The sequence below is a fragment of the Apteryx rowi genome, unplaced genomic scaffold (assembly GCF_003343035.1).
Source record: "Apteryx rowi isolate R43461 unplaced genomic scaffold, aptRow1 scaffold_3, whole genome shotgun sequence".
NCBI classification, from domain to species: domain Eukaryota; kingdom Metazoa; phylum Chordata; class Aves; order Apterygiformes; family Apterygidae; genus Apteryx; species Apteryx rowi.
In genome coordinates, this window is record NW_020449418.1 from 8,405,008 (window position 1) to 8,430,153 (window position 25,146).

Genomic DNA, 25,146 nt, shown 5'->3' on the forward strand with positions numbered 1-25,146 from the left:
GATGGCAGGAGCTGCCCTTTCTCAACGCAAGCAACCCGCGGCGCCACGCGAAGCATCTTCTTCTCTCCGGCTCTCCCACTACTGCCGGCCGGGCTCGGAGCTCCCGCAAGCAGATGTCTGCAAGCCCCGCGGCCCGGGAAGCACTCCGCGCAGCCTGACGGATCCTGCCCCATTAGTGCAGGATGCTGGAATGTGCTGGATGGACTGGGATCCCTCAAAGATGTTAAATACGCCAGCTCTGGACTGCCTCCCACTCACAGCCTGCGAGAGTCGACATCCCTGCCTGAAGCCCCAGAGGTGTTGGCATCCTGCCTATAATTATCTAAGCCCGCCACCTTCCTCAGTCAGAGAGGAAGCAATAAAACAGGGAAGTGGACAAGCCCAGCTGCTCTAATCAGCCCCGGCAGGATGCACATACTCAAAGCCAAGCTGGAGGCTATTAGCACCCAGCGCTGTGCTTTTGCTCAGCCACACTGGCATTCCCTGGAGGTTTCTCCCCGGGCCCCACAGTGCTGCCAAGGCTTCCGTGCCGCGCAGACCTGCGCTCTGCAGGCGCAATGGCACCACACACCCTCACAGAGGGCACCTACTTGCTACCCGTGACTGGACAAAGTCCAGGGAGTCCTTGTGCCCCTTCCCGCCTGGCCATGCCCACCCCACAGACCATGGTGGGCATGGCAAACGCTTCCTCTGCTGCCCTACTGTGGGTACATTACGGTCCCTCCTTGGCAAGAAGGCGGTGAGCCCTCCACCGTGTCTGCCCTCGGGCAGACCGCATCCTGTCCCCTCACCGGAAGGCGGCTCAACAGCGTCGGTGTGGCTGGCGCTGCWGCTTTTTTCTCAGTTACATCCCTCCGGCAGAATCAAGGCCAGACGGAGCCTCCCTCTTGCCCCCGCGCCGATCCCACCAGCCGCCCTGCAACGCCTTCCAGCGCTGGGAGCATGCGTGGATGATTCCCAGCTTGCGCTAGAGGACTCGGCAAGCGGATGCTCTCCCCCGGTTTTGCTGTGCAGACCCTCACATCCCCTTTCCTGGGGCCTCTTTGGGTTGTTTACTCATCCTACAGTTTCTCCCTGCAGGAATTGCAACAGTAAGACATTGTGGTGACTGGTATGGTACGAAAACCTAGACAAGACAGACAGGCAGATGCATCCTCCAGTCCCTAAAGACTTCCCTGTTTATAGGCGCTCCTTATTTTTTGCGGGACTGACAACTGGGCAGGCTGGGCCGCAGCCCTGACCCCRTATCAGTTGAAGCACGAGGACCCTGAGAAGCCCCCGTTTCCTATGCAGTCGTTACAAGCTCCAGCCTCATCTCCCCGACCGGCAGGAACGGGAATGCTTTCCGAGCGCTGTGCTAGCCAGGCGGTGCTGTAGGCTCCGACACAGCAAGCGAACAACAGCTGGGTTTTATAACACAGTCAAAACATGATCATCAGGGGAAAAAAAAACAGTTGTTCAGAATGATGGTGATTCTGTGCTAGCAAAAATCGCCCTGGAATTGCAACGGTCACAATTCTGCAAGTAACATTTTAGGCACTGGTGGAAAGCAGAGCAAGCAGAAGGCCACTGAAAACCTCCTGTGGTTGTCTTCCTCGCAAAAGGTGCGTTTGGACCACAGGTGAATGCCAACGTTTCGCCCAATCTGTGCTCAGGTCCTACTCTCTYGGATCATTTTATGGTCACTTGATGGTCGCTCCCATCTCTCCTGCTCTAACATTTTGCGGTATGAAGCCTCTTCTGAGCAGGCAAGGCACTGGCAGCATCCTGGCCTGCTTGGTACCTCCTGGTCGCTCCCTCCCCTCCTCTCCTCCAAGGGAGCAGGTTACAGAAAACAGATGCTTTTCATGCTCCCCTCAGGAGCGAAGGGGAGACTCGCAAGAGCGGGCTGCTCTGGAGAGGTTTCACCCAGCTGTGTCCGCACCCTGCCCTGTAGATCCAGCCACCCTGGGGACATGCCTGCGCTGCCCTCATCCCTGCATGCCTCTGCCACCCCTCCTGCTCYGCTGGAGCCCAGCGACCGGAGCTGCTCTTCTTCCCTCCGGCCCCCCATGGCGTTGCACATCAGGGGCCAGCAGCGGCGCTGCCAGGGCTTTACTTCTGTCCTTGAGAGCATTTGGGAAGGAAGCTGGGAGCCCGGCCATCCCCAGCAGTAGGTCTCCTTTCCAAGCTCTCCCATCACACATGTGCTCCTGCGCCTGCAGCACGGTCTGTGCCACCTTTGCATCCCCTGGCCCTGCTCACGCCAGCTACCCTGCAAGTACGTCCAAGCCCCCGGCGAAGCCGGCCTGGCGGCCGGCCCCCTCAGCAAGCTGGGCGAACCCCGCTCACCCCTCGCAGACCCTTTGCACTCACGCACTTTCTGGATTTTCCTGATCTGGTCAGAGAGCGTGTCTAACAGGCGCGTTTTCAGGAAGTCCGTCACTTTGGCCACTCGGCCATCAATGTAGTAACTGGAATGAAAATAAGAAGGCAAGAATCAGACAGCTGGGAGTAGCTCTGCCCCAAACCATGTCTTCATGTCCCACTGCTGTCCCAGGCCTCCTCCGCTCAGGGAAAGTCCCTGCTTTACATGGGTCTCCTTGCACCTTCCCCACCTCTGACCCTCTGGCCATGGCTGTGTCTGGCAGATCCTTTCTGTCCATGAGGGCAATGCACAGTGAGACGGACTAAACCTAAACACTGAGCACCCACATTGCAGAAGCGCTTGGGAAGCTTTGCCCTTGCTTCATTACCGTTGGTGGAAAAGCAATACTGGGAGCAGAAYGCAAAAGGCTGGGAGCGAAACGCCACCCTGCAAGGCTTTGCTGGCCATCCCATGTGCTCARCTCACACAGACCCCACAGAAAGGGAACCTCTGACACAGTGTGTGTGGCAGCAGGGCCCGGGCTCAACGACAAGGCAAGTCTTGGCTACTCGAGGCGGGCAGCAGCTCCCCAGGGCAGAGAGGACAGTGGATGCTAAATGCAGCAGCTGTGCAGCGTGAGCCCGGGAGCCAGCGGGCTCCCCTTGCAGGGGCCATGCTCTGTCCTCCAGCTCCCCCAAAGAGCAGCTACCCCCCACAGAGAGCTGACAGCAGCCAGGGCTGCCGAGTGACCCTGGCACAGGGTGCCCTCGGCTCCCACGGGCACGCACACCATGCACCCCGGAGGGTGCGTGTGCTGCCTGGCCGCTGCCTGCACAGCCTGCAACACACTGCCAAGAGACTCTTGACTTACCRGCCATACTTATCGCCTGCCTTAGGGGCACCCTACTTTGAAAATGTGGAGGAGCCATTTGCTCCTGGGAGCCAGCATCATTGCTACTGGAAAGACTGCTTTTACGAATGGCAAAACAGATGATACACATCTAATGGGGCTTAAATGAAGGGCCCATTAGCCAAAAGAGGCAGGCCACCGACACCAAAGAGTAGAAGGATCCCCAGCAGAAAAACAGCCTCTGAGACACTCTGAAAATTGTCTATCTTTGGCCCAGGCAGCACAGGACACACCTGAGATAGGACAAGGGAGGCTGCGGCTGCTCCTGGAGATCATCAGAGCGGCACCGCATCCCCAGCYGTGGGGATAACCGCATTGCAGCACACTGAGGAGCAAGCCCTGCTCCCAGCACAACCTGCCCCTTCCTCATTCCTGCTCCCTGCAAAATGTCCACAACCAAATGCCCCCTCGAGAAGCGCCTGTGTCCTGTACCTGCGTTCCCCATTGCCAGTGCTGCAGGGGAAGCCCTGCTCTCGCAGAAATAATTTCTGCCGTGGAAATGCCACAGACCATTTCCCACACAGAGGGCTGACTCCTGCTCTCCATGTGCTTGCTTATATAAAACACGGCTATAGTGCTGCCAATCATAATCTGAATCATCTGTCTCTAAGTGTGGGAGGAAGGCTTTGAAATGCCTGAATACTGTCTCCTGGCTCGAGGACATTAGGTGAAGTTGTCTGTCCCAGAGTCCAAACACCCTATATTTGGAGGTGATCCAGAACGGCTCCTCCTGAAGAAGTGTCTGGGACCRGCAACTCTGACGCCACACAGGGAAGATCGGCATCCCTTGCAGATCTCCCAGAGCGTCTTTCCAGCTGTACAGCGACACCAAGGCTTCTGCTGAAGCACGCACTGACATAACCCAGGAACATCCATCTGGCCGATAAGTAAGTTTTGCAACAGGAACTTTCTGACCCTCTTCCCCCCAAATCTCCAGCGTGTATCAGCYGCTCGACGCAGCAAGTCCTGGAGTGTGCCGGAGCCATCCTGGTGCAGGGTTGCTGTAGGTGGCACAGGAATGACAGCAGCTCCGGGTGGGCTGCCAGGCCTGGCTGCTGCCTCCGATCCCTCTCTGGATCCGCATCCTGCCTGTTCGGCAGCAGCAGAGGAGGCTGGGCTGGTTACCCTGAGTTAACCAGAGCTACACAGACCCTTCTCCCTCTTTAGTGCAGCCATAGGTGCTGGTACGCGCAGGGGGCAGGAGGCCTCAGGAAGGAGGCAGCAAAGCACAATCCCTATAGAATATATACCAGCCCCTTGGGCCCTTTTGGGCGTGCTGGGGTGCAGCAGAGAAATCTCTTTGCTGCTCTCAGAACCAGAGGTTTTCTGCAAGCTGCCCTACCATCTTTGGCACTGGCGCTGGAAAAATAGCCGAGAAAAGAGACTTCCTCACTGCTAATAACATGGAATTTGATACAGAAGAGTCCAGCAAGGCTTTTTCAGCACTGCATGGGCTCGAGGGGGAAACAGATGCTGCTGCAGACAGGTATATATGTCCGGAGGAGAGGGAACGCCAGGCTGCACGCAGCCGGTGCCCCGGCTGTGCAGGGGAAAGGGGGCAGACACCCCGGCAGGGTGCCAAGAGCCTGCCACGCGTCCCAGGAGAGCTGGTGGGGTCCATGGCACCCTGGGCCTCTGAGCAGGAAAGGATTTCTAGTTCCTGGGATGGGTGTATGGAAAACAGATCCTCTTCTCTCCTTAAGGCCTGTGCCTTCCAGACAGTCCTGGGGTTTTGCAGGGGGACGAGGGGCACCGTGTACACAGGTGGGAAAAGCAGTACAGAGGAAGACAGGCCCTCAGAAATCCCTTGGTATCCCGGGGTCTGAAAAAAGACAGTTTCACCTTTCCAGAGCTACAGCCTATTTACAGGGGTGATTTCTTTCTAACATGCATCCCGCCTGGGCCCAGTGAGCACTGGAAAGCCCATTGCTGTATCACACTCGCTCCCGGAGACAGGTCTAACACAGACAAAAGACAGAAGGAACATTTCCTTGTTAAAGGCAGAAAGGCTGTTAGTGAACCGAAAGCAAGCCCAGAACCCATGGCAGCAAGCCCAAAGCCGGAGGGAGAGAAGAGAGCAGCTGTAGTGGTCGTCGTGGCGTATTTGCTTGGGTGCATGAACGCACGTGAGGGCAGGAGCATCCCCAAAGGATGCTGCACGCTAAATCAGGCGCAGCGGAGCGCACAGCACACGTGCAACATTTACAAATGCTCAAAGAGCACTTTTGCTTCTCGCTGCTCCAGTGCACAAATCAGGTAATAGGGTAAATATGCGTGGAGCCGCTCAGGGCTGCAGTGAAAGGTGAGCAATGCCAGGACTAACTGGCCCAGAACAGAAACAAATTACAGGCTCAACTTGCAAATGCCCCAAAACAGAAGTAACTCCTCTGAAAATTCTCTCCCAGGTACAGAGTTCCAGCTGTGGAAACACAGGATCATGCCTATCGGACCTCTGTTTCACTCCAACATTTTGTAAGAAGAGAAAGTAAGAAAGAGAGACTGTCCAGTGTGTCCTTGTTGGCTGTAAGATGCTAAGGGCAGAGATGATCTCCAAGGGGGACTTGGGAAGCGTTCAGAATATCATCAGTTCTTACATAATATTGAATCACTGGCTGCCGAGACGACAACAGATCAGTAAGCAGCAGGCAGTGACGGGGTTTGCAGAGATTACTTTTTAAGACAAAATTACAAAGCAATGGACTCTGGGGATGGCAGATGTTTGGATTTCAGCACAGCACGTAAATGCTGAACAGAAGAGATCTTTTGGACTGGTGTAGACTAAAAGCCCCATCACTTGGGCTGAAAACTGGCTGAAAGGCCATAAAAAGAAGGTTGTATTAACGAGAAAAGTGAAGTTAGAGCTATGTCAGTCAACATATCRTTCCTCCAAAACCACAGGCTTTCTTCAGGGTTCACCTGGTCTGTGCAAACCAATATGATCACAGAGACCAAAATAAACCCTTCAGACACCAAATGCAAGCTGAGGCCTCCTCGTCAGCTCTTCCAAGTGCAAGGTGTGCTCTGACTTGCAGCTCTACTGCAAACAGAGGGGAACATTGCTATTTTAACCAGTAACAGCCCCCAAAGAAGACGACTCTAACTAACTGCTCTCCCCACTGTGCTTGTTTCTCACAAACTAAGAGGAACCAGCGTGGGAAGGTGCTTGCTGTGCTGAGCCAGTTAAGACCCTTCAGAGAACAGAAATGCCTGGGGACAATGCCATGATCATGGTTATTTGACACCTTCATTAACAACCCAGAGAAATGGGGAATGGCACAGGGATGAAAGGCAAAAATAAACATTGTGCTTTAATATCAGGAAATCTCTTTGTTGATAGCGTGTCTCCCACAGCGAGCAAAGAGGGGAACCCCTCAGCTTTGGGTCTTTAAGCAGAGCATGAAGAAAATTACAAGATTTCTCTAAGACCAACAGGGCTCTCTTGCAGATCTGCCTAGGAAGCTCTTAGACATCGATGGGTACTTTCAAAACACCCAAACTGGGAGAGAGAGAAAATGGGATCATCTGCACAAGGCCAGCAAGGAAGAAAAAGACACCGAGGGTTTTGCTGATTTAGTGCCAGGCTATTCAGGAACCAGTAAGTCATTTCCAGCTCTAGATTTTGTAATCGAGATTCAGGCACTTCCTGTTGAAAACTTCAACCATCAGTAAAGGAAATATAGAAATCTACGCAAGACTCACGCAAGTGACAGTTCTTCAAAGCAGGAGAAGGGATTGTTAGGCATGGATTATTCCCAGGAGCAAAGACTGCAGCTTTTCTGATATATACAATGACTCAGTGCACTTGACATAAAAAAACTTCTAACAGTCACATCTCTCCAACCTCCAAAAAAGCCAGCAGCAGCTGCAGAGAGCTCCCACGCTGACAAGCATGTCCCCAAGCAGCAGTGCAGCGCACAGGGCCCAAAGGGCAGCTGCTTCCTCCTCTCCCGATACCTACGAGGTCTCAGTGCCAAAGCAGACAAGTGGCCAAGCTCTGCTCAGCCCAGGCCAGAGTCGCTGGGCAGCTGCGGCTCTGCAGAGGGGTAGGGGAGTCCCTCCCTCACCAGCTCCCTTGCTTGACTTCACAAGCAGTGGGAGGCCATGGCAAGTGTGCGGTGACCTGGTGGCAGGAGTTGGAGTGCTAGCTGGGGCCAGCAAGGTCTATGGTGAATCTCACGTCAGACAGAAAGGAATTATTTTTAGCACAGGGCATTTAGCTCAGGGACAAGCTATCCTGCTCCAGCATGGGCTGACAGACCTTCCAGGGGGCTCTGAATATAATGCAGCAGCAGAGCTGGCCCTGAAGCCTAGGAAATATCAACATGCCCATCACAGGCACAGATCGTGCAGTTTCTCTTGATATGGGAGGTGCTGGATATGGGCAATTGCACGCAGATCTGACTCAGTGTCCCCCAGTTTGATGCCGCTATCTCTAGATAGACAATGTGCAGAAACACAAGAAGAGCCAACCAAGGGAAAGGGGGATCTAGCCAAAGTCTAGATGAGACACACATCTCAGAGGAAAGGCCACGCACAGCCACTCCAGGTGTCCTGAGGAACAGCATACTACACAAAATTGTGAGGCCAGGTCTCCTCCTCCCACTTGCAGAGCAAGGGATACCCCACTTCTAAAAAAACCCCATTGGAATATGCATTAGGAAACCCATGACAGGATCAGTGCATTTTGCAAAGAGAGGTATCACTGTGTCACTTCATAGGTGGGCAAGTCAGAGCACAGGGAAGGGAGAGGGCTCATCCAAGGCTTGGCAGAGATTTGTAGCAGTGCTAGGAAATGCAGCAGCCCAAATCCCAGTCTCCATCTCTAGCTGGGTCTGTAGCACAAGACTTGAGGCACAAAGGCAAGAGCTGGAATCGGTACATCAAAAAAGCCGCTGCAGAGGATCTACTTACATAGGGCTGAGCACAGCTCCCAGCCAGAAATGCCCTTGTCCTTGGGCAGGCTCCAAGGCCAAGGCACACACAGCAACTTAGCAGCACTTAAAGATGGGCAGTGCCAGGCTCCCAGGCTCCTGGCTTCATGTCCCTGTACTGTCACCTCTAGGTCTTGTGTTAYTTTTGCAATGCTTTTCTGGAAAGATCCATAATTTGCTACGTGTGACCATGAGCATCGTACCATACTTAATGAAGGCAGTGCACTGGCTCCTGGGCAGCTGGTTTCATTTACTTCCCCTTTCATTTTAAAGAGGAACCTTTGCCCCTATTATCTGACCTCTTCTTCTGTTGCAGTTAATTACATTAAAGCCAACTTCCCAAAGCTCAGGAATTTCCGGATCTACTTTGTTGCCTGCTGCTACAGGGAGAGTCTGCTTGGAATTAGGGCAGCCGCCTGCCGGGGATGTGGCGCGAGGCAGATCCCCTCTGTCAGCGTGACACCCAGCGGCTGTCACAGCTGTGAAACTGAGACACCTCTGCCTGCAGAGCTGGCCCCAATCCCTGAGCATCTTCCCAAAGAGAGGGGGCAACCCGCGGCTGCAGTACCGGACACAGGGCACCCCTGCTCCTCCCTGGAGGAAAGAGGCAGGATGCTCCCTGCTCCCCTGGGAGAGACCAGTGGGCATGGCGGAGTGACACTGCCCACCTCTGGTCCTCAGGGCACRGGGAAGAGGCATGCAGGCTGTAGCAGGCAGGACGGGCTGCCCTGAAYTGAGCAGATACAGGAATATTTAGCGTTTCCCATTGACTTGTTTTATTTCTGTCCATGAAACAAACTCCTAAATTACCAGTTCTTGTCAGGGAGCTCCTCTGTGCCCAGGCATGCAGGCTACAACAAATAAATGCACTAATAAATACGAATGGCCAGGAGCTGGTCTCTGCCCTTAATGGCACAGCTCACACCCATGCCTCGCTCTCCCCCAAAACGGGGTGCCTCCGCCTAACCTGCCTGTGGGAACTGTTCCTGGCCCCTGCCATCCCCCCAGCCGTGCACAGGCATCACCTAGGACTGTGCTGGTGGCCAGGGCCACCACTCTGCCAGGGCCTGTACTCATCATCAGGCAGCGCAGACGACCAGCAGCGCGCAAAACCATGGCCTGGCATGGTTTATCTRCTACTGGAGACTGGCTACTGATTTTTTCATGAAACCCTGTCATCTGGGCACAACCTCAGAAGACACCGCACTTTGAGCACAGTGTCTCCGTGCCCTTGGTATGCACTTCAGCATGTGCGCGCACACCGGCCAGCTCTCTTTGGCACTTTTGGGAAATCTGCCCCCTACTTAAGAGAGGGGCACAGAGACCACTGCCTCGTGAGCGTCTCCACCTGGACCTTTGGCATGTCTGGGCCAGAAGAGGCRTCATCCAAACCAAACCAAACCAAACCCAGCAAAAGCACTTTGAGCAGCATCCCACGTGTGCCCATGTAGCATTGCACAAGGATTTGCCCATAAAACTCGACAAACTCAGAGTTCCGTGCAACCCTTCGGAGGGAAACGAGCAATACAAACTAAGAGCATGCACAGGAATGGGACCAAGGCACAGCTGCTGGTTAAAGTAGGCAGCAGATCTTCAGCATGTGCAAGGACACCAAGCTTGGGAGCAAAGCTGGAGAAAAGATATGGCTGTGGGAAGATTTCTGAGCAGTGGAAACCCGCATCCAAAGACTGAGGGGGTCCACAATAAACTGAGCATTCACTCATAACCAAACATAACAAACAGACTAAATGATGAGGGAAATGCCAAAACTTTCCGAGCCACTGTCAGTCCTACCTGCCACACCCTCTTTTAGTGGAAATTCCCTGAACATTTCTAAGCCATTCACACATCCTTACCAGCAACACATTACTTCTGAAGAGGGAGGCACACATGCTGAGTTACATATGTAAGTGAAACCATACTAGGAAAGGCTGGCAAGCCTGCTTATTTACACCCCATGTCACTCCTCTATCAGATATATTTCAGACAAGAGGGAACAGTTGTGCATTTTCTCGCAGAGAATAGGGATCCCTGCAAAGTATTCCCTTCTCAATTCCTTTTCTGGATCAAGCACAACCTTTTCAAAGGAATAACAGTTTTGACAAATTTATAACCAATATCCCAGGAGAACACTAAGGGTTTGGAACAGAAACGTTCATACTTGAAGTTAGACAGCAGTTTAGTTTCCTGCTAATAATTTTCTTCTTGGATACAAAGGAACTTGTTTTGTTTTGTTTTGTTGTTTGGAGCAGAGGGATGAGACACTGTTTTGACATTTATTCACAAACAGTACAGAAGCCCAGACTGGARCGGTGGCCATTGCCAGTCCTCACAAATGCATACGGGTACGACCCTCCAGCACCGGAGACCTGGGCTGGGGGAGAAGCGGCTCGGACACTTCAGTGGAAATGATTCAACAAGCAGCTCCTCAGCTCGGCTGTCCCTCATGGGGGGCTGCATGCGGCCTTTCGACTCGCAGCACTGCTTCGGCACAGCCGCTCCGCACCGGAGCACTTTCCACTGATCCCATAACAAAAGGTTTCAAAGCAGCCGTGCGGCGCAGTTTCCCTGCGCGCTAAGACGAAATTCCATGTATGAAGTCTGGAAGTTTGTTCCTTCAACTCTTCCAAGGGCTTGGCCCAGTGATCAAGCCCTGTTTCAGAAAGCAAATTCCTGGACTAAGTAAATGCGATCAGCACATCGTGTAATCATGAAAAGCAAATTCCCAGCTGAGACATAGATCATCATTGCACAGCATGAGCCTGTAAGTAACACAAATCCCGCTCCAAACGCTCTGCTACCCCACTGCCCCTTCTGCACCAGACTGCTGCTGCCTGGCGGGGAAGCCTTAAGAGCCAAAAGCGCAGACAAGCAGCGCTGCGGCACGACACAGCAAGGCAAGCTGTGCTCCCCGAGGAACGGGACTTGATCAATACCAGTCRTGTCTGGTGCTGCAAACCACTCTGAGATGCAGACAGTTGCTTTTGCAGGAGTCTCCAAGGTTAACATGCCAACACCACACTTGTGAGAAAACCTCACATCTTAAAAGCCACTGAGCTCTTTCATTTGCAGGTCTCCAGATGGGCTTTACGAGAGGAAGTATGGTCTGGAGTCCCCGTATCCAGGACTTACACCATGACCAGCAATTCAAGTGCTGGAGAGAGCCAGCGCTGCTGCACGGAGGCGATGAGGGTGCCTGGCTGCGTGGATGGAGGTGGCAGAGGCCTGAATACACCACCCTGCTAAGCTTTAGGAAAGCAACCTGAGCACCCCAGGAACGGTCCCTGCAAAGTACCAGCTTAGCACACGCAAGCCCACCTGGGACCTGAGACCCCTGCTCCTGTGCCCAAGGCTGGCACATGGCTTGGGTGGTCTAATCCAGCATCAGAGCAAATACACCCATTTGTTCAGGTGACCAGGAGCCTCACTGCGGATTTTGCTCCAAAGAATGCCTGCCTCTGAAATGTGTCCTCTCTGTGGCAGGAGAGAGCCCTGCCTGCCCCAGAAGTCCTTTCTATCAATTTTGGCAGCCGCCGCTGTGCCTGCACACCACCTCACCTTCGTGCCGGCATTTGCATACCCACTGCAGAYGGCCCCAGCACGGGGAGGGAAACTGAGATATGCCCACAGTATGTAAACTGGGGCAGTTGGGAAAAATGGGAGGAGAAAGTACATTTGAGGATTTTCACCAAAACAAGAAATCCGTTCCCTTCACCTTGTTCTTGTCACACTCATGCTCCAGCCCAGAGCTTGCTTTGCCTCTTCTGAATCACAGCACACCTTGTCTTTCAGGGCAGGTGGTGAGAGCAATGGTGCCCTTTGGCTCAGGTATCGCTGGGAAGATGGGACTACAAAAGGTCAGCTCCAGCATTTACTAGGATGCATGAACACTTCCTAAGCCTCCCTGTTAACACATAGGAACCAGGGGGAAAAATCAGATATGAGCATCYCTCTGACAGCCCCAGCCTTGCCTGGATCTCGGATGTCTACTCCCTGTTTCTGTCCACATCTGCTCCTGGGACTCCATCTGCAGCACAGGACGGCAGCTTCTCTATGGACGTACTAGACCCTTGCAAACTGGGGTGGGGACAGAGACAGTTATGCATTTACCTTTGGTCTAAGCCTCTATTTCTCTGGGCTAAAGCAGCTTAGCTTCAGGCCAGTGGTCGCAGGGAAACCACAGTCAGGGGTGAAAGGAGAACCACAGACACAGCAGGACTTTCAGGTTGTCCCACAGATCCGTCACACGTGACCTTCTGCTTCCCTGTCCTCACCACCCTCACCGACACCGAGGGCTGCCAGCCCTCCTGGCTGGATGGGAGATTTCAGCGCTCAGGAGCAAGGCTCTCGGTTCCAGCAATTTGACAGGCCAGGCATGCATGCAGCAATATTTTTAGCCCCGTCTCAGTTGCAGTGGGCAAGGTTAGCACATCCCCTCCTGATGTATTTGTTAAAGAGTCTCTCAAGGGAGGAGCAGAGCCTCTTTTACCTATTTAAATGCAGCACAAGGACAGAGGAGGCGGCTTGCAGAAGTCCCCCCTTTCACACCCCGACAGCGCATTAGCTCCGCTCCAAACATTGTCTTATCGCTGCACAGCCGTTGGTGTTGGAAAGTAGAAGGAAGGGTGAATACCTACTGTTGCCAGGTAACAGCATCCACCGTGCTGCCAGCCACTTTCATGAACCTATGGGAAACAGAGGAAGAAACCATATAAGCCCAGTGTTGTCACAGGTGTCCGTAAGCACAAGGGAGGGCCTAAAGCAACCGATGCCTGTCGTAAGCCGCAGGACAGCAAAGACGGTCACCATGCTCATAGTATTGTCAGAGCCTTTCTAACTAAACCTTCGTATCCTTAAATGGAAGGAATAAATTGTAATTAATACAAGTGCTCATAGCAAGCACAGCCGAAAATAGGGGAGAGAAATCCAGCTCTGAGCTGGTGAGGACAGTTCTCTGAGCACAACTACATTTCAGGGACAAGATCCTGGGGTAGGTACTTCGTTCTATGAAAGCAACAACTCGACTCTTAATATCAGTCAAACAAAAAAACTTAAATGTCCATTTGAAAAGGAGGCATTTAAGTGTATTTAAGTTGTAGAACTCTTTTTTGCCTGGACTCAAAAAGGGATTGGAAAGATTCACAGCGAAAAAATACAGCAAAGCTTTTAGATGCAAAGATGCTACTTGTAGCTCAGAAAGCCTCTGAACATTAGGGGGTGGGAGAAGGCTGGACAAATATTGTGGCACGCATGCCTTGTTCTGGTGCTCTTTCCTGGGTATTGGGTGTTAGGAGATTGATGGGATTCTGACTGGGGTGGTCAGAATGGTCTGACCCTTTTGGTCTGACCCATTCTTACGAATAACCACAGCACTTCCATACACAAAGTTAGTGAGTTGTGTATATGTGTTAGTCTCCCAAAAGCTTGTGACCCAACTGTCTGAAAGAAAATACACCTCCTCCAGAGATCCACTTTTTGAGTTAGAACTGAGGGTACACAAGTGTATCTGCTTCCACCGCTGATACCAAAAGCAAAGCAATTCTTAATCTTGGGGACCATGTGCAACCATCACAACCGCAGCCTCTGGCACAGGCTTGCTGCCATCCAAGACAGTCCCTCCATGGCTCCCTGRCCCAGCAATTCAAACCACACACTGGAAAACTAAAACTTACACAAGGAAGCACAAACAGTTGCTATATCCTCACAGACACTTAGGAACACAGATCTAAAACAGAGATACACATCAACTGCACTGGCATGCTTTCTTTGTTCGGTAGTGTAACATGCACAGCGTAGCTGACGTTGCATTTTAGATGTTATAAAGTATGCGTGTGACAGGAGCCGCTGGTTTGATCAAGTGAACATGATGAGAAAGAAATCGATGCTGTACTGTCTCTGGCTACCCTTCAATGCACGGAGACCGTGAGATGGCAACACTAATCACACAGTTGTCATGACTCCGCTGAGCGCTGCACCAGGGTGCAAGGACAAGAGTGGCACTGATGGGAACGTGCTGCCCTGAAGGAGAAGAGCTGCAGCTCCTGCAACCCCCCCCCCCACACACACACACAGATAGGCAGGTGACCAAGTGCCTAAGGACCGAGCTTGCTTTAAATCAGGAATATGGTCTTCCTCAAGGATGAGAGGAGAGGGACAGACACTCCAGAGGAGACGGTGCCTTGGCCCATCTCTCTGCTGTGGCCTGCAGCCTCCTCCGCCTGCAGCACTGACGCTGCTGTGGCAACAGGAGGGAAGGTTTGTACGGACAGGAGATACCTTTTCTCAGACCAGCTGGTGTGGTAGGGAAGAGCCGCACACTTTCAGGCACACAAGCCTCTAATCAGGTCTGAAACAAGAGCAGCAAACTTCAAGCTATATATAGCTTGGAAACAATCATTATGACTTCAAATTAATGATGATGGTCAATTATAGACTGGGACAAAAGGGCAGTTGGACCCTGTGAAGCATAAGAGGACACTGGCAAAGGCAGAGGTAATAAATCCCTGAGGACAGAGAGGAAGAGATGCAATTAGAAATGGAAAAACAATAATATGCTGTAAAAAGCAGTAGCCCTGATGAATCTCCACGATTCTGATGCTCAGCAGTGCTATGAATTTCAGTTCCCAGGCTCATCTTTCAAAAATGCTCTGTKTCTCTCTTGAGGGTTGGGACTGGGAGGCCAGCGACAGAGGGGTGGTTTTGTGAAAGGTCCTTCGCCAGCCGCACACTGTGAGGAGAGCATCCTGGTCAGCCTTGCTGGAGGCGGTATGGGAGCGGGGACTGGCACTAGTGGGACACCTGCGGCTCTCCAGCGCATGCCGCCAATGCCCGGACTGCTGGGTCAAGCCTTTGGCCTTACCCGTGGCACTACCGAAGCTCTGTCCCACAGTCCTGGGGTGGGCTTGAGCGCTTTGTCTTGGGGTTTCCCTCTAAGTCTCTCTGTGCCGCAGCTCCCAGAGGGAGAGGTGCAAATTCTGCATGACTTGCACAGATCATCGTAAATATTGCTATGGAGAGTGCACCTGGTGAGGCTGCTCTTCTACAAAACTAGATATGCAGAAACATCCCAAATGGATCAAAAAACCCAACTCCCAGGCTTAAAATACTCAATACAGGGGTTACTGGCTAACATATAGCACACAAAGTGTAAGAGAGTGAACTAATGAGCTCTTGAATTAAACTGAAATTATGAATACAGTCTATATATTGCAACTGGGCATGAAGATTACCCCAGATTGCTTTCTAACCTCAGATGCTTTATATTCTGCCCGCAAAATAAGCATCTTGGACTTTTTTTATCCATCTCTTTAAGCTCCAGCTTGGCACTCCCCACCCGCAGTCCAAAACTGTGAGAATGCTGATCTAAGAGGAAGAAGTTTTCTGGCTTTCCTAGCTATTTTCCACAGTGCCTACAGCACTGCTGAAAACACACGCAACTACACAAGTCTTTGAACAAGGGCTGAAGAGCAAAGCAAATCCTTGGTATAACCTCCAGCACCCTGGAGCAACAGCAGCAGTACACCTGCCTGTCCCGTATCCTATGCCTCTAGGAAGTTAACTGCCCCGTTGCTAAAAGACTCCTATGAAAATGTTGTTCAAGAACACAGGCATCACTTAGGCAGTATTAAGCAGGCCGAGAGCAGTAAAGGCAAGGCCCTGGCTTGCTTCATTTTCTTCTATTGTCCCTGTAAGACTGAAATAAATAAGTTAGATCTGGTCATTTTCAAATTTTACCATAAAAGATCATATCTAGCTCAAATTTTCATTTCTGTGTTTGTTTTTWTTTCTTTTGCCTTAACTGAAATTTTTGCAAAATAAAGTTCAAAAGTTCCTGGCAAAACTTCAGGTTCAGCCTGGAATGATGGAGTTGTGCCTGGAACATCCCAGAAAACATGGGCAATGGTCTCTACCCTCCAAACGGGACCTAGATCACTTCAATATCCAGCAAGTGGTACTATAAGAATAAGAGATGAAAGCTCAGGGCAGGTGGAGACTACAGTGACGCACAGGTATTTGAATATCCTTAGCTCAGGAATACAGATGTTTTTAATCCCTTTATTCATGTAGCACCTGCACTGCTTGAACCACAGATTTTAAGGCCAGTGAAGATCAATATGGTCCTGCTGTCTGACCAGCGCTGGCACATTTTTATCTGGGATTTCCTGGACTGCATGATGTACATGCATGCAGTGCAGCACAGGCAGAGTAAACCAGACGCTTCCGGGAAGAATCAGATCCCCTGCACATGTGCTGCACAGATGGTCCACGCTGGTGCAGTAAATCTGACATTTTCCTATACATTGGCCTTACTCTGTGAGCACCAATCAATTATGCAGTGCATCTGCAGTAAATTCCACACCCTCTGAGCAGTGGGACAAGCTCAGCCTGTGCTGTGCAGGYATTGTGTGCAAATACCGTAGCAATGCCCTGCAATTCAGATGCATGGCCGCCCCGGGGGTGCTCCCATTCAGTATCCCTGGCTGGACTTGCATGTATCTGAAATCCGGGCAAATTCAAAAGTCCTCRAATTCTGATGGGGCAGAATTGCCAGGTGGAAAACTAAAACATGTCAGGGGTTGTGTGAAGGAGCAGGAGCCCTGAGCAGTGACTTTGTGGTACAGGAGATTAGACAAAGACCCTGAGTTGAGATCTGTCCACCTCCTTACCTGTGTGGCAGCACCCCATTGCCAACATTATTGCTTGTGGGGTCATGTCCTGAACTAGAACTGAGGCCTGACTTTGCTTTTAAATAAGCACAGAGAAAAATGCATTTTAAAATTGGATCAGTCATCCAAAGCAGAACATAGCCCAGCCCAAAAAAATGGTAACACTGGTGTGATGCATGGGACAGCACCCCACAGGTCAGGAGCTAGCTATGGAAGAGATGGACAGGAAGGCTGGAACAACACAAGACCGTACTGGCACCAAAAACTGTACATGGTGAAACCATGGCTCAAATTTGACCTCTCCCAAGCCTGCCAAAGAGTCTCCAAAGAGTCACATCCCTCAAGACCGTAACTTTCATTTGAGTGTGGGCACGTCTCTGAAATAGATCTCTTGTCCTGATTCAATGCTTGCTAGTCATGGAGCATCTACTGTAACCTTAAGCAAATTGCTCCCATGGTTAATTAGCCTCCAAGTATGTTATTTCTCATCCGAATGTGTCTGGCTTCAGCTTCCAGCCACTGGAACTTCCTAGGCTCATTCCTGATACATTAAAGAGCCATCTGCATTTGGAAATCTCTTTCCCATGAAGGTAACGGCAGACTGTCGTCCTTTAAATAAAATAAAAAAAAGTGATCCTGTAACAAAGAACGCAGCTGCACAAGGGAGACAAATTACCATCACGCAGGCTCCCAGATGGTTTAGCATTGTCTAACTTCTGGGTGCTGGACTTCACAAACATGGGTTATTTCATCTGTTACTCCCTGAAGTCCTACAAAAGCAAGCTGCACCCTCAAGCCCGTGAGGCAGGAACAACGCTGAGTTGCCCATGGCACAGGGGTGGGACCATTAGAGCCAGATGGCAGACCTCCACTCTTTGAGCCAACAGTGATGGGTGGAAATAACTTTGCCTTGTGTCTGAAATGTCTGGTGAGAGGGACCAAGGCAAAGGCTGTGCCAGGGCTTCACTGCCAGAGGTCGTCGTCTCCGCAAGGCTGGGGCCAGCGTCAGGTGCTGGAGGAGAGCATGCTCCTGTTCGCACTGACTGTTTTGCCATGCTGCCTTTCTAGTATAATAAACAGGGTCAGCACCTGTCAGCACTCTGGCTCTGGGACCAACTGGCAGAGCACGGCTCCCATCCATACCTCTTCGTGTCCTCTTCTCCATCCTAAGGCCTGCCTCACTGCTGGAGTCTAGCCCAAATTTCCACCCAATAAACTGAACAAACTGAGACCAGAAAGTGGGTGTGTTGAATATGACGGGGAAAAGCTCTTTAGTACAAGGTTTCCAGAAGTGCAATTAAATATCTGCAGCAGCATTCAAAGACAGGTACTAGACCCTACTCATCCCGGCTAATACAAAGTCTTTGACCTGCAATGCTGGATTTCAGACAAGGAATTGACTCCGGGGGAGCAGAGCCCAGTGGGGTCTATCTAGAAATCTGCTGCAATATTGTATTCTCCTTCTGCTCACAATTCCTTACTTCAACCAACATGAATTATGTTAGGGCTGCACAAACCTTCTAGCAAAGCAGGCTTTATGCCTTGGACTGCACCACAACCCTAGCTTATTTTATACTGCATGAACCTACATCAAATGTGCTGTGAAGCACATGTGTGATGCCACATAAAATTCAAAACTTCTCATCTTTAAAAGCAAGCACTCAGGAATCCAGTAACTCATCAGTCTTCTCTACATGTGACCTCCCTGCAAAGACTAATGATTTTGTGCAATCAAATTGCTGCATAAATGTTGAATGATACCTCATTTCAGCAGACTTCTGAACCCAACTGGACTACAGTACACCATCTTGCAGTGCTGGAAATGGCTACAATAATGCTGCTTATGAAAAAGAAACAGCTGCAAATACCTTCTGGCCTGTGTTTCCTAATGAAGGGTGCTTTTGAGTCAATAGAGTTTGCAATGCAAATCAGTATCTTCCACAGTTTCTAGGACACATACTGAAATTTTAGAACCTCAAGGGATTATTAAAAAAATACATACAGACAGACCAAGAAGGTGATCCAAAGTTAGGCACTGATGTACTTGGAGAGATGAAGGAAGGTGGAAACCTTAGAAAATCAATTCATAGTATCTAAGATAGAAGTGTACCTTTCTCCATTGATTATAAATGTAGGGTAGGTGCCTCCCTAAGGTAGCCTCAAGCAAGGTAACAGGAAATTTTAAGCTCTCAAGTGTCTCTGAATGACTAGCACAGTGATACCCTCACCATGCGGCCTAACAGAGCAGCAGGTAGATGAGGCTGCTCTGCATCTTGTTGGCCCCTTTGCATAAATGCATTTTCTTGTATTGTTGTGTTGGAACTGATGTTAAACTAATTGGTCTGGAAAAGCAGAAGCCATCCTGTTCTCTTTTCTAAACATCAGCACGTGAGTGCTGTTCTGATTGGGAACTGGCTGGACATCCCAAGGTAACGCAAGCCCAGCCCTTCTGAGTGGAGCAAGTCCACTATCTTGCCTCCAGCAAGGCAGGGAGACACAGTACTTTCCTGGCTATTCACTCACCTTTAGTGATCTGCACTCTAGAGATTCTGGAGTTTGCACTTGGACCATGATGTTGGATTACCATTGATTTTTCCCATCATCAGTTTATGCAGTCCGTTCCTGAACACATGCCTCTGGCCTCCACAATATCCTATGTCAATGACTTTAAAATGTAATCACATACCACATGAAAAAGTTTCCTTCAGCTTGCTTGTATAATTCACTGATTCACTGAATAATTCATTAATCCAGACTACTTTCTGCACTGTGGGAGACCCACCATTCACAAGCTCATGGGCCTTGATAATACTCCCTCTCAGCTGTCTCTTTTCTAAGATGAAAAGACACAGACTATTTAATCTTTTCTCATGTAGAAGACATCACATATCTCTTGCACATCCTTGGCTCCTCTCTCTGTAACTTTCCCAGTTCTATTATACCTCTTCTGAGATGAAATGACCAGGCTTGTAGATAGCAATCAGGATGAAGGTACACCATGAACTATACAGTGGTATAATCTCATTGGTGTGTTCTTTTACCTGTTTTGCTCTTCCTATACAGGTGACAGTGATTTTGGCATTCCAGACATCCAGATCAAGTTTCTCTAATGACAACTGTTAACCCTTTCCTCCTGAAAGACCGATAACTAGATTCTCTGTTTATTCCTCAGATCCTTGAGCCTGCTATATAAGCAACTACCAAATACCTTACCACACTTTTCACTTCTCATTCCAATATATTTATGAATGTATTCATTCATAGGTTCAATGCTACCTTAGTTTGAGTTTATGCTGCAATGACCTTCTCCCTTTATATCCTTAGTTTAATGTTACTTGCCTTGTGGCTTGATATTTTGCACAGTATTCTTGTTCTAGACCTATTCATAGTATCCCTGTACAGCCTGTGCCACAACCCTTGCTGTAGCCTTGCATAAGGGTGAGTCTTCTGGGTTCACTGACTCTGAGATGTGCCTGTCTCTGTGGCATCACTTAGGCCAATATAACAAGAGCATACTTTTTTCAGGAAAGTTCAGACACAGCCAAAACAGAGCTTCTAAAAAATGCAGTACTTATGGGTCCTCTGTGTTAGAGAGGGCAGAAGCCCTTGCCAGCAAGAGAATAGACCAAATATCTACATTTCTTCCTGAAAATGGAAGTTATTTTCACCCAAAGTCTTTACCTCTGATGCATTTCACCTACTCCAAGCTCTTCTAAGAGTCTCTGTTTCTCTTTGCTACTTGAATTTAAACAGACAAGCTCCATCCACACACTGCCTTTGACTGCTACTCCAGAAGAGGTCATAGATAAACAGGAATGCCTGGCCTGACTGATTTGTGCTGACCTGCTCAGACAGCCGCAGTCCTCTTTGCCTCTCWATCAGGGAAGCTGCCACCCGGCTTGCCCTCACGACAGCACAGACACAAAGCACGGACRGTCATCATAAAAATATTACAAAACACTCTCGCATATTACAAAACACTCTCCCGCTCTCCCTCTCATGCCACCTTGATTTTGCTTTGGCCTCTGGCTGTGCTGGATCCCAAGCATGCAGTCTGTGCTCTGTTTCATGAGCAATCAGCTAACTCTTCCATCGACCACATACCTGGGCTTCGGTTTCTTGCAAAATATGGAGATCATCAGTCCAAGCCACAAACTGCCTAGAGTTGCTGTGTGAATGCATGGAGCAGGGCCCAGGACAGGTTTTAACCTGTCCCCACTCGGGCTGCCCACAGGTAATCTACATATCGTCTCTGGGCTCCCTCCCGATCCTGCATCCTTCATCTGCCATGTCCACGCTAGGCAGGCAGGGCTTCATCACGACTTACAAATGTGTTTCCTCACCTTTATCAGCTTCTGTCAGAGCASCACGGAATTACACCATGATCAAAAGGATCAAGAAGTGACTCAGACGGGTGATTGGCTCTCCACAGACACCACACACCAAGAGTAGGAGGCACTAAAATCATGAAGTCTTAATAAGCAAGCTCTGATTTCCCCAAGACTGAACCCAGCTTCCCTGCAAGGAAGGGATCAGCCCCACAGCCCAGGTCTCTGCTGCATCTCTCCAGATCTCCATCCTCACACTGAGCATGCCTGCTAGGGCCTCCTTGCCAGGCTGGCTGTTGCCCCGTACCACATGCCCTGCTCGTGTGTCCTGTAACCCTCTGTAGCTCAGCCACAGGCTGTCTCTGCAGGAGAAGCATTATGCTGGGCAACATCTCTCCCTGAGGGCAATGGAAGATCCTCTCATAGGGGATGCAGTGCTCACAGACACCAGTCTCAGGCTGTGGAGCAGAATGGGCTTAAGACACTATGGATCCATCATCTGCCATCCCAGGTGCCAGTTCTCCTTTGGTTTGCCTGGGCTAAGATTAAGATGGAGTAGCCTGGATCCTCCCCCAAGCCTGGCAACTGCTGCAGTGCACAAAGTCAGAAGGTGAATGAAGGCACGAAGTACCCAGGATAGATGTTAGTCATGTCCAGCCCTATCATAAAGAAGGGATGAGAGAATCTTGTATCTTGTCAAATGGGGMCTCTTGTGTCTGAGCATCCTCATCTGCTGCTCCCACCCAGCCATGTGCTGTGACTCTGTGACCAGAGGGTGGACATGCAGTGGTGAGAGCAGCAGCAAGAAAGAGCCAAGGAGGATGGAAAGAGAGAGGGCAGAGACAGAAAACCAGGGGAGCAGCAGGTCTGGTGGCATGCACTGAATGCCAGTATTTCATTGAAGCTCTGGCCATGGTGCTTCATGACCATCTGATGGACTCAGGATGGTGACAAGGGGAAAACAAAGCCAAGACAACAGAGGGGAGTCAGGRCATGAAGGTGGGTGCAGGAGAAGCCCTCTGAGGGCTTCCGGTGGAGGATAGGCTTCATAAAGTCTTGAAGGGATGTCACAGACTGGACATACCCATTTACTGTTTGTTTTGTGCTCATTATTATGTGCCTCTGGTGCTTTACTGAAGCCAGGATTGCTGGTACAGTAAATCTCTGGGAAGGAGCATGGGGAGTGAATGAGCAGACGGGATGCTGTGGCATCCAGGTATGTGCTGTGAGTCCCAGTGAGCCCACAGCTCCCCCCAGCACCCAGGCCTGACCCTGACTCAGCTGGCTGAGAAGTGGAGCATGAAGAGATGGGGGAAAGGCTTTGGCCCCTGACAAGAAGACCCCTTCGCTACTCTGATTTGTGACTTCAATGGGGCCCAGGACCCAAAGTGCCTGTGAAGCATCAACAACTGCCAGGCTAGTGCAGACACAAGTGCCTGCCAGCCCTTATCCTCCTGGCACTGCAGCTCCAGCTGCAGCAGAGGTAACACCTCGACACTTGTTAGTGTCCAATGGCAAAAACTAGGCCACACTGGCCACGGAACAATAGATGATGAGAGTCCCTAGCCAAATCTTCCCGGACATGTCAGCCTAAGTTTTGTACCAAATGTTGCGAGCTTCCACACATGTTAGCATCTCTCCTTCCTAATAGCTTTCCCTCGTGTTTCTTCTCTTATAGCACTGACTCTGTGATTCAGCAATGTATTAACATTTGTGGCTGATTCTTGATCTGCTGTTAAAATCTATGTTAATTCCTTAGAATCCCACAATTTTTTCCCCAAGCAAATAATTCTGCACAGTTCTGGGATTCTTGTACCCGCAGACACAGTAGGTAGCTAACATGGTCTGCTCTCCAACAGCTCAGGCTGCATGAATGGTCTAATTAACACCTCATCAAACTCGACTGTTGGTTGTGTCTGGAGAAACTCCCTCTTGCACCTGTGCGTTCACAAGACACCATTTCTAGCCTCCCACACAGCAGGCCACAGCCATTGGAGCAACGCTACATCTCCACAGAACCTGTCCACACATCAACAGTAGCGGTTCTGCTCTGGTCTCCGGGACTAACTAGCGACACAACTTTGATATGATCTACGGCTGCTCTGAACCATTTCACTGTGCAGGGCAATACAAGAGCTTGGAAGAAATAACTGTGCAGCTAAGGGTGTGCAAAGCCCCTGATGTGGTGTTTCAGGCAGGGCTGTCTGCAGGCGGAGAAGGCCAAGCTGTGCCATGGTGGGCAGAGGGCTGTGAGTGATCATAGAGCATGCTACAGGTGAGAGAGCCTTTACTGCTGATCTCATCCTCCAGCTTCAGGATACCCGAGGCGGGTGCGACCATCCTGCCCTCAAGGTATCCTACCTCTGCAACAAGGGTGTCACCAGAAAGTGCTTAGACTTCACCCAGGACAACTCCTGAGCAGCAGTGAGCTTGCTTAGGAGACTGGGGAGCAGGAAAAGGTCATTTTAAAGCTTTTTGATGTTTTCAACTCCTTGGTGCAGGGACTGGATAGGACCCAGTTCAGCCTCTGACACAACTTGAGTCTCATGTCCGCCTCAAGTTATACCTAGTTGTCTACAGACCTTCCTCCCCTATGTCAGCCTCAGCCTAAGTCAGAGTCTGCATACATGGGGAAGGCACAGATGCGCCAAAGCCAGGAGGCAACAGGAGGCTGTTGTGTCCATTTGTGTTTGCACTACACTCCACTGCCTTCATCCTACTGCAAGCTCTACATAAACTACTTGTAGCACACTAGCCACGCAGAGAGCAGGCTTGCTGTTAAGAGTGTTTTCCTAAATTCCTTCTACCCTCTCCTGTCTGCTGATTTTGTGGGGCTCATCCAGGATCTCAGAAGGCATGTCCTGGCTGTGAAAGCCCCAGGCACTTCTAAGTGTCTTATCACTGACCAGTTTGGCGATGCTGCTGGAAAAAGGCAGACAGCTCTCAGTAGCACTAGCTGAGAATACTGAAGAGACCTCAGGGAGCTGCTGGGAATAAAGCTCATGCTGTAAAGTAGCTTAGGCACTATGTTTTATTTCTTTGTCCTTTCCTGACTCTGTTTCCAAATACTGTAAATGAATGTTTAACCCTTCGTCTTGATTTAATCAGACTTATTCCTCATCTTTACACCTTGCCTGGTAATAACATCATCTTTACGGGGGAAGAAAAACAGCTCATTTCTCACAGGAACCTGTGRCCTGTTAGGTCGTGGGAGCATGTGCCACTCACCATGAGCTACGAACTCCAGGACTTGGAGTGCAGATGTGCCTGGTGACACGAGGTGCCTCCAAAGGAGGGAGAAATCACCTGTAGCACATGTGGGACAGCATCACCTTGGCAGGCAATGATGGCTGTTGGTAAACAGCACAGAGCTTGGAGAACATGCAGGCTCATTACAACTCTCTCAAAACTACCTTCAAACTGGCATGGGAGCCTGGAGAGCTCCCACCAGCCTGTCTGCACGGCTGTTCAAAGCCATAGCTCTGATCTACTGTCCCTTTCATTCGAAATAGTATTTCTGTCATCCTTTCTGTCAGACTGTATACTCCAGTCTCACTTCAGGGGTCATATGTCAATCGAAGTGCAGCTTCAGAAACTTGGAGCCACCAGACCACCCATGGCCGTGACAATTCAGCTCTTCCCTCCTGTTCTCTGGGCATCTCTTCGACATGCGAAGGGCAAATGCAGAAGTAGGACTTCTCTTTCTCTGAGAGCTTCTTGGCTCTCATCCCTGTTGTTTTCCTTACTCAGCCCGCTCCTCTGGCGCTAATACATTTCCTGCTGATCAAGGCTACTACAACGTTTTGTAACTCAACGTAAGCCGCATCCACTGTACCTTACCAACCCATAAGCTGCAGCTAGAAATGTGCTCTTCACAGGGACTGCGCGTGACATTGGCGACACAGATGACAGCCTTGCTGTCAGTGTAGAGCTTGTTCCCCCCACCTTTTGTCAGTGTGAGGGA

General features: G+C 50.4%; 1 protein-coding gene across 1 annotated transcript in view; it reads right to left on the reverse strand.

Annotated features, from left to right (window-relative positions):
* HPSE2 (heparanase 2 (inactive)) overlaps positions 1-25,146 on the reverse strand; it is a 111,265-nt gene that overhangs the window by 20,670 nt on the left and 65,449 nt on the right. The window contains exons 6-7 of the mRNA XM_026069694.1: positions 12,826-12,873; positions 2,360-2,453 (exon numbers count right to left, since the gene is read on the reverse strand). Coding sequence (XP_025925479.1) covers positions 2,360-2,453; positions 12,826-12,873 — 142 coding nt within the window. The remainder of the gene's footprint in view (positions 1-2,359; positions 2,454-12,825; positions 12,874-25,146) is intronic.